This window comes from Podarcis raffonei, chromosome 12 (genome assembly GCF_027172205.1).
Source record: "Podarcis raffonei isolate rPodRaf1 chromosome 12, rPodRaf1.pri, whole genome shotgun sequence".
NCBI lineage: Eukaryota > Metazoa > Chordata > Lepidosauria > Squamata > Lacertidae > Podarcis > Podarcis raffonei.
This window is the reverse complement of record NC_070613.1, coordinates 44,656,210-44,665,299: the sequence shown is the minus strand read 5'-3', so window position 1 is coordinate 44,665,299 and position 9,090 is coordinate 44,656,210. Positions and strand designations below refer to the sequence as shown.

General features: G+C 46.4%; 1 protein-coding gene across 1 annotated transcript in view; it reads left to right on the top strand.

The window, feature by feature from the left end:
* The first annotated feature begins 294 nt into the window (after nucleotides 1-294).
* TRIM71 (tripartite motif containing 71) overlaps nucleotides 295-9,090 on the top strand; it is a 60,844-nt gene continuing 52,048 nt past the window's right edge. The window contains exon 1 of the mRNA XM_053410406.1: nucleotides 295-1,261. Within this exon, the coding sequence (XP_053266381.1) occupies nucleotides 302-1,261 (960 nt within the window). The 5' untranslated portion in view covers nucleotides 295-301. The remainder of the gene's footprint in view (nucleotides 1,262-9,090) is intronic.

Genomic DNA, 9,090 nt, shown 5'->3' with positions numbered 1-9,090 from the left:
CAGCAGCAGCGCGCAGCCAGTCGCGGGGCGCGGTAGGGAGAGAGACCCGGGCCCTGAAGGAGCTTAAAAGAGGGCGGCGGACGGGAAAGCCAGGAGGGAGGAGAGGCCAGACCCACCGGCCCGCCAAACCGGCAAGGAGGAAGCTCGGAGCAGCGCCCTCACACCGCGCCTCCTTGATGCCACCCACCGGGGCTCGCCAAGCGGGTCTCCGCAGCTCGCCGGGGTTCATGCGGCCTCCTTGCTAGCCCGGTGCCCCTCCCCCTTCTCTCCTCCCCCGCACCCCCCCCCCCCGCAATCCCCAATGGCTTCGTTCCCCGAGTCGGATTTCCAGATCTGCCCGCTGTGCAAGGAGATGTGCGGCTCGCCGGCTCCGGTCTCGTCCAATTCGTCCACCTCGTCGTCGTCCTCGCAGACTTCCACCTCGTCTGGAGGAGGAGGGGGTGGTGGTGGAGGAGGAGGAGGGGGTGGAGGAGGCGGCGGCGGCGGGGGGTCTTCGTCGTCCTCCTCGTGCGCCCCGTCGAGGCGCCTGCACGTCCTGCCCTGCCTGCACGCCTTCTGCCGCCAGTGCCTGGAGGCGCAGCGCCACCCTGCCGCGGGGGACTCTCTCAAGCTGCGCTGCCCCATCTGCGACCAGAAGGTGGTGATCTCGGAGCCGTCGGGCATGGACGCGCTGCCCTCTTCCAACTTCCTCCTCAGCAACCTGCTCGACGTGGTCGTCGTGGCGGCCGCCGCCGAGGACCAGAAGAACAACGGGCGCCCCGGCGGACCCGGCGTAGGGAGCAACAGCAGCACCAACAACCGGCACCACCACCACCCTCGACTGCAGCCGGCACCTCAGCAGCAGCAGCAGCAGCAACACCGCGCCTCAGCCGGCGGCGGCTCGTCGCCGGGCTCCGTAGCCGGCTCGGCGTCGTCTGGGGGCGGCGGCGGCGGCTCGTCGCTGCTGCTCCGACGGCCGCACAGCCGGCAGGGCGAGCCTCGCTGCAGCTCGTGCGACGAAGGCAACGCCGCCAGCTCGCGCTGCCTCGACTGCCAGGAGCACCTGTGCGACAACTGCGTGCGCGCCCACCAGCGCGTCCGCCTCACCAAGGACCACTTCATCGAGCGCTTCGGCCCGGGCCCGCCCGCCTCCACCGGCGCTGGGCCCGCCTCGGCGGCCGCGCAGCTCGCCCTCAGCCAGCCCTACTCCGCCGCGCCTTACACCATCCTCTCCTCCGTCTTCTCCGACCGGGTCAACTACTGCCAGCACCACGACGACGAGGTGAGTGGCTCGCCTCGACTCCTTGATCCGAATCAGGGGTGCCAAATCAAGCATTTGGGGGGCGGGGGAGGGAATCCTCGCCTCGCCTAATCGACCCCACTTGAATGGCAGTGCCTATGAACTTTTTTTGGGGGGGTTGGCACCCTCAAATATTTTATTGGGGTGGCCCTAGGAGTTGGCTCCTGTGCCTTGATCCGAATCGCCTTGCGGGAGTGATGTTGAACCGGGTGGGGAGAGACGCCGCCTCTGAAGTTCAACAGGGAGAGAGGAGTCGGGGCTCAAGGGGGTCCTGCAAACTGCCCTCGCCTGCCCTGATGTTTGGGGCTTTGCAAGTTGCATTGGATAGAGAGCAGCTTGCAATAACCGTATTGGGTTAAATTAACTAATAAAGTTTCTGAACCGCCTGTATTCAGCTTCTGGATCTGAGAACCCTCTCCGGAGTTCTGCCCCAAATCAACTTCAAATGGTGCTTGCTTTGTTCTGGGATGTTTTTGAGGGCTGTTTGGAAGATAATGTAACGTGGAAACGTGTTACTCTTTGCTTAGATCATGTGCGGCTGTGCTCTTTCCACCCTGGGTGGAGCGATCTGAATTAAAGAGCACCTACAGATGAGGCATATTTGAACACCGTTTTGGTTTTGCTGGTTAACAGCACTAGGTTGCATGACTTAAATCCACAGCTACTACTATATAGGACCCTGTTTCTGTACTTAACTATCAACCCGGATTTTGTTCACAAGTGTGCACTGAGAAAATCAAAGTAAACAAATTGCCCACTGTACTGTTCCCTCTGATCTGCCCTGTGGTTTCCAGGAAGGTGCTAAGGTGTAACCGATTTGTGTTAATTGGAATTATTTTTGAATCTGTGCCCATAAGAGCCTCAAGAGGAATCCTGCGAAATAAGGAATCCCTCCTGTGCAAATTGTTGCTCTGTTAAGAATTTATAGCCGTTCTTACAAGTTCCGCTTGTCTTTTGCAGGAAATGTATACTTTTTCCGTCCATTTGGCAATTCCCCTTATTGTATAGCTTCATTTATTCCTCTTGATATTGTCTTGTAGCTGTACTGAAGTGGGATTTATCTTTCTATAGGGCTGTCAATTTCCTCCCCTCCCTCCCCGCGCCTTTTAAAAGAGCGTTTGCCCTTCCTTTCCAGGACATCTGGCAACCTTAATTTCCTTTAATTCTCCCCCTTTTTACACCTACACGGTGTGCTTGCTGCTTCCAGCCCTGTTCCTGCGTCTTGCATGCTTTGTTCACGTGGAGCTGTCCACGCTTAACTGGAGTAAATCTCCATAATGCTGTACAAAGCAGTAGAGCTGCTTTGGGGGGGGGGCGCATGTGCTGCAGTCAAGAGAGGATGGTTCGAGCTCTTAAGAGCAAAACTTAGCGGGAAGCTGAAGTGATGTGTGTGTTCTGGTTGGGGGGGGGCATGAATTTAACAAGTTTAACACACAGTACTGAAATCAGAATCAAGTGCAAGAGCCGACAATTGAAGCCCTGCAAACTCTGCAAACAGGACGCATTTTTTCACTTGGTTGCAAGTTCCCTTTTGTGACTTCCATGTCTCTTCCCAGCATTGCAAGATTGTCTCCTGAGATGGACTAAAGCTGCTCCTTTAGGATTCCCCTCCCCATTTGTTTTCCTGAAAATAGTGGTTTACATGAGCAGATTACTTAACTTTGCCAGTCTACGCTCTGCAGTTTAGACTGTGGGTTCTTAAAATGGAAATGCTACAAGTGGAAATAGGAATTAAGGGTCACCATCTCTTAGCTTGTGGAGGATTGTGGCATGCAAATAAATCTCTGAATCTGTAGCTTCTAGAAGTTTGCCAGGGTGTAATACGACCCAAGGCTGACCTATGGAACCAAATGCCTCTGAGCATATGTAAAGTTTCTTTCTCTCGCTGCTGCGTAACAGCTAGAGCTTGCACATGTGGGATATAGACAAAGGCTTACATGGTCAGAGGATGTGGTTTCAAGATGGCTTTGAAGCCCAGTCTCTCTCTCCCCCCCTCTCTCATGGTGATTCAACTTTTGCTCTTTTTCATTTTTAAACACGAATCTTCACTGTTTGAACTTTTCTTTAGTTAAAGAAAATATAAGTCATGTGAGTTTCTTTTGGTGTGTATGTTGTGTTGCAGCCCCCCATCTCAAAAAAATAATTCACAGTTTCTAAAAATATTCCTGTCACTGTTGTTTAGATGTTGTCTCTGGGCAGGAAAAAAATAACAAAAATAATGCAGTCACTATTGTTGAGTTTATTTGATTGGGAAGGAAACATGAAAATGAAATGATCCTGAGATTATTGCATAACAGGAGAGGTGCTTTTGAGCTTGTTGTCTCCTCAACCTTAAGCATTGGATAATACCTAAAATCAATTTCCTATTATAAAAATATAATGCTGTGTAGTGTGTCAAAGTTCTCACTTCTGATGATGTTGAAAAGCACCCAGTAACATGCTGTTTTGGAAGTTCCTATATTGAGTGAGATGAGAGACTTTTATGCTGCTCACGAAGAAACTTTTCGTTAGAAGGGTCAAACACTTAATAAAATGAAAGGAAAACATAACATTTAGAATTGCGCTCCTAATAAACTAATCATTTAAACCAAAAGCTAGACCCAAATGCCCTTAAATTTGAATTCTGGCAAGCTTCCCATCAGTCACATAACATAAAACAGCAATAGTTGGAACAAAATAAGAAAGCAAGAGCAAATTGCTGTACGTTTATTTTTATAACGCTTGAAAATTACACCTGTGCGCTGTAAGCAAGGATAGGCATATAATCACGTTGCATTAAATGTATAAATAAAAGTCTGCAGCACCTCAATAATCTCAATTTAGTGCCATTTTTCCAAGTGCTAGCATTTTTTATTTAAAAGAAGAGAATCGTACTTGGCATAAATCTATATTCTAACAATTTGTTACTGTCGTAATTAAGTAGGCATTCTGATCCCCCAATAATAAAATCTAGATTCTAGTAGCAACTGCATGAACTGGAAGTTCAATTTGTGAGCCGACATTCCTCATTGCGACATTCCTCTTGGTTGGCGGTAGTGCCACAGTGGAATTTTCCATGGGCTTCATTGTTAAGAAGATAGCTTGCTTCCCAGCAAACTTCTTAGCTGGTCCTGACTACTTTGGAGATAAGAGTCATGACTTGAGGACAAAGTGGGCAAAGTTTCCCCTTGATTATTGTGCTATGTACATGCACTATTTAGGCTTAACCCCCCCCCCACCTGAATGTATTTTAAGAAGGACTGGTTCTTAGCAGAGTCAAGCCTGTTCATACCAAGAAACTGGGTGACTTTTTACCATTTCTATGTGTGGTTATTTAGGAAAAAAAAATGAGAAAGAATGCCTGAATTTGGTAAAGAAAAGGAACAGTTTAGGAAGGCTTTTTTTCAGGAAGGGTTTGAGGAAATGCAAAAACCTCCTCATTAGCACTTGGTTCTCCCACAGAGCTTTCTAATGTTTAACAAATACTCCTGTCTCTTTGTGGGCCTCTGAAGGGCATTTGGAACTTTAAATGCAAATTTTTAAGCCTGCAAAGCTCAACCAAGAATAACATTCCTCACTGCTGTAAGTATTTGGCGTATTTCTGCTGATAGTTGTTGATGTCTTCTTCCCACTTCTTCCCAGCAAATATTTTCAGTACCTTCTCAGTTTAAACTGGTTTACCTTAAAAAGGGCACACAGTAAGAAACTGGAAATACTTGTTGCTATAGGTGCATTGGGCATGTTTCTTGAATGTGAAGTTGTAACTGAACCTTAGGTTGGAAGCTTAGGTTCCAAATGATACTGAGATCTTGTACCATGCTGAAAAATTAAGTTGCATTGCATCTTGCTTTGCATTCATGCTTCTCTTGCCTGCTTCCTGCAAAAGTCCCATTTCTGGATTTTCAGACCTTGTCTAGAGTAATTGCAGCAGATAATCAGTGAATAAGTGATGTAAACTCTTGTCACTGCAATATTTTAAAGTTGCAGTCCTAAACACGCTTTCTGAAGGGTATGCTCCCCCTCCCCCTAATACAGTTAGATTTTTGCAGGTAAACATGTAGAGAATTTTATTTTTAAAAGAGGATTTTAACTCTGTAGTGGAAAAAACGCACTTGAATGTGCTGTGTTGCATCTTGAGCACAATACAAATCTGATATTAACATTCTTTAACTTTTAAGGTTTGCCTTCCCCATCTAATGTTCAAACAACCTATGATGGCCAGTGCTCCCATCACAGCTGCCATGTGGAGGCCAGTTTTTAGAATCTGTTCATTGGCAGCTGTTCACTGCATGGAGCTGACAATTCTTAACACTGAGCATTTGTTGCCATGTCTTCAAGTGGCAATAGAGAGAAATGGCTTGATCTGTGTTTGGTGAGCCACATTGATCAGTTTAAATACTTTGCTTATCCTGATGGACTTTCCTTATCCAGAGCTAAAGGGGTGAGCTAAAACTTGGAATACTTGGGGGAATCAAAACAGCAATGGGGGAAGGAAGCATTTTCCTGTTCTACAAATGCGTCTGACGTACATCCCGTTTATCTTAAACGGTTTTTTGAGAGAGATGATTCTGAATACCAAAAGCGAAACCCTAGAGAATCCTTAATATTGTTGAGAAAGATTACGGTTAATTCACAGCTTGTTTTCGTTTTACCAAATGAACAATTGTGGAGAAAATTGTAATTAGAATTAAAAATAATAAGAGAAAGGTGTTCCTGATCTTGGGAGACTGAACAATTGTGTTGCAGAATTCAGCCATTAAGTTTGCAATATAGAGAAGAAAAAACCCAAACATGCTAAGGCAATTCTTCAGAATATACCACAACTAAATGCCTGAGTTGGAAATATTCCTTACAGTTCTATCAGTGTCTACTCAAGATGCAAGTCTATAGAAGGCTTTTCCCCTAGTAAGTCTGTCAGAGAAGGTAACAAAAAATTGATACTAGCACAAAAGGACCAGGAATACTTTCCATATGCTCTAGGTTTGTGACTTTTGTTGGTCTCTGTACAATGTCTGCAACTCTTCTTTACAGGGGTGTGGGTTAGAGAGTGCTGGACTAGGACCTGCATGACCCAGGTGCGACTGTCCACACAGCTGTGGAGCTCATCAGGCAATCTTAGCCCAGGTGTGCATAATTTAGCCCTCATTCTAATTTCTCTTCCTCTGTTGTTGTGAGGATAAAATAGTGGGGAGAAGAGAGGTTGCTGGAGGAAAGACTGGGATATAAATGTAATAAGAAAGCCTGGCCAGTCTGCTAGAGCTTCTGTCTGTAGTACGTGACTGTTTTCCACAGTGTTTCCATTTCTTACTATTTTTGTGCTTGCCAGTTGGTACGGAATAAGTATCCTTTAACAGGATACCTTTAATCCAAGGGACAAACATACAGTATTTATCTCAAGTTGTGCTGATTGCCTTGGGTAAGTTAAAAGGGAGCTTGAACAGTGAAGGTGGGGAGAGAGAGGAGGAGAATGTTGTTTATTTAAGCAGCATTCTTGCACAGTGGCTTAGCTATATGTAGATGCGTTCTAGTTGTGGTGTCTTCAAATGCTTTTTACCTACATTTGACAGAGCTTTGGGTCTACGCAGGGCAGTGTTTCTGTCTCAAAGCGAAAACCTGAGATGTTCCCTGGAAAGACGCTCTCCTGTTCTCTTCCTTTCTTGTTGGAGTGGAGTGGCAAAGAAGGGGGAATAAATTTATTTCTGGCTTGCTCTCTTGTACCCACCCTCCGATATTTTCTCATGGAAGTGTTGCATGATGGGGTTACTGTGCCCCTGTTTTGAATCTCGGTTTCCACAGTATTTTGGGCACACACATCTCAGAAGTCCCATGCAGAATTTGTTGTGCACTGTTTGCAGAGTTTGAATCCATGAGCGTGGATTTTTATTTTTTCAGTTTTGCTATGATAACTTGTGCCACTTCCTTCATTTTTGGACAGCGTGTATCGCAAGGATGCCTACCCAGCACTGTTGCTTCCTGAAACAGCTTGCCATAAACCATGGCACTAGAATTTAAGAATTGTTCAAACTTTCCCCCAAGAAACACGCAAGTTTTTTAGGTAAACAACAGACTGCGTGGTGCCAGCTATCATAGCAAGTGACCCCAAAAGCCACAAGAGCTAGTGAAAAAGTAACCATTTGATTATATAGAGTGTAAAATGAGAGAGTTAAACGTTTCCCTCGGGCTCAAAGAGTAAGCCTCATATCTGTCTCTGTAAATCAGATTCTGAGTGAGGATCTTCCAGCAACAACATGTAGCTAAAGTTGGCTCATAGTTTCTAGTTCCTTATTTGCCTGAAAGTTTTAAAATGGAGCTTAATCAGCAAATTGAATAAGCAACTGCAGCTTGTATCTGCATGTTCCTGCCCTGTATCATGGAGCTAGGATGTAGACCAAATCTTATTTTGGAGTTCAGAGACACATAAATTTATTAAGGCGAATTAACTTTCCTGTGCTCCTAGCCTTATTTCAGATTAGTAACTGGGAACTAGTAAACAGTTTTGGCCCTGAAGTCACAGGGTCGGTTTTTAATATGCACACCAAGCCTTGTTTCTTTTCATGGTTTCTCTGTTGATTTATCCCTCACGATCATTTTTTAAAAATTGCTTAGATTTATACCCTGTCTTTCAAACGCATAATCAAGGCATCTAAAATTAACATTGTAATGTGGAAGAATCTTTCCACTGGAAACTTGCACCCTTTCCAAAAAATGTTTTCTTTTGCTGGGAAGCCAGGGCCTGTCCTTTGTGAATTTAACACCCATTGTGATATTTCTACTTAACTCTAGGTTATGCTGTTTCTCCTTTATACTTTCTGTTTAATCCTCTTTTTAGAGGGGTACTACATGGTGCTGTGGGTTAAACCACAGAACCTAGGGCTTGCCAATCAGAAGGTTGGCGGTTTGAATCCCCGCAACAGGGTGAGCTCCCGTTGCTCGGTCCCTGCTCCTGCCCACCTAACAGTTTGAAAGCACATCAAAGTACAAGTAGATAAATAGGTACCGCTCTGGCGGGAAGGTAAACGGCGTTTCCATGCGCTGCTCTGGTTCTCCAGAAGCGGCTTAGTCATGCTAGCCACATGACCTGGAAGCTGTACGCCGGCTCCCTTGGCCAGTAAAGCGAGATGAGCGCCGCAACCCCAGAGTCAGCCATGACTGGACCTAATGGTCAGGGGTTCCTTTACCTTTACATTGGATGCAGAACTTGATTTCTGGAGAAAAGTTGGTTGAACTGTGAAAGAGAAGATTAAAAAGTTTACACTGCTTGTATATCCTTGGGCAGCCTGCTGGGCTCCCAGCTATTTTGGACTACAACTCCCATCATCCCCCAGCTAACATGTGTGCTGGCTGGGGCTGATGGAAAGGTAAAGGTAAAGGATCCCTGACAGTTAAGTCCAGTCTCAGACGACACTGGGGTTGCGACGCCCATCTCGCTTTACAGGCCAAGGGAGCTGGCGTTTGTCCGCAGACAGTTTTTCTGGGTCATGTGGCCAGCAGGACTAAGCCGCTTCTGGCACAACGGAACACGGAAACCAGAGCAGCACACAGAAACGCCATTTACCTTCCTGCCTGAGTGGTACCTATTTATCTACTTGCACTTTTTGGCGTGCTTTCGAACTGCTAGGTTGGCAGGAGCTGGGACTAAGCAACGGGAGCTCACCCCGTCATGGGGATTCGAACCACCAACCTTCTGATCAGCAAGCCCAAGAGGCCCAGTGGTTTAGACCACAGCGCCACCCATGGCTGATGGAAGTGTAGTTCAAAACAGCTGCAGAGCACCAGCATGTGCTAGGTGAATATTTTGCAGTTTCTGCATATAAATGATGTTTTTAGTGTGA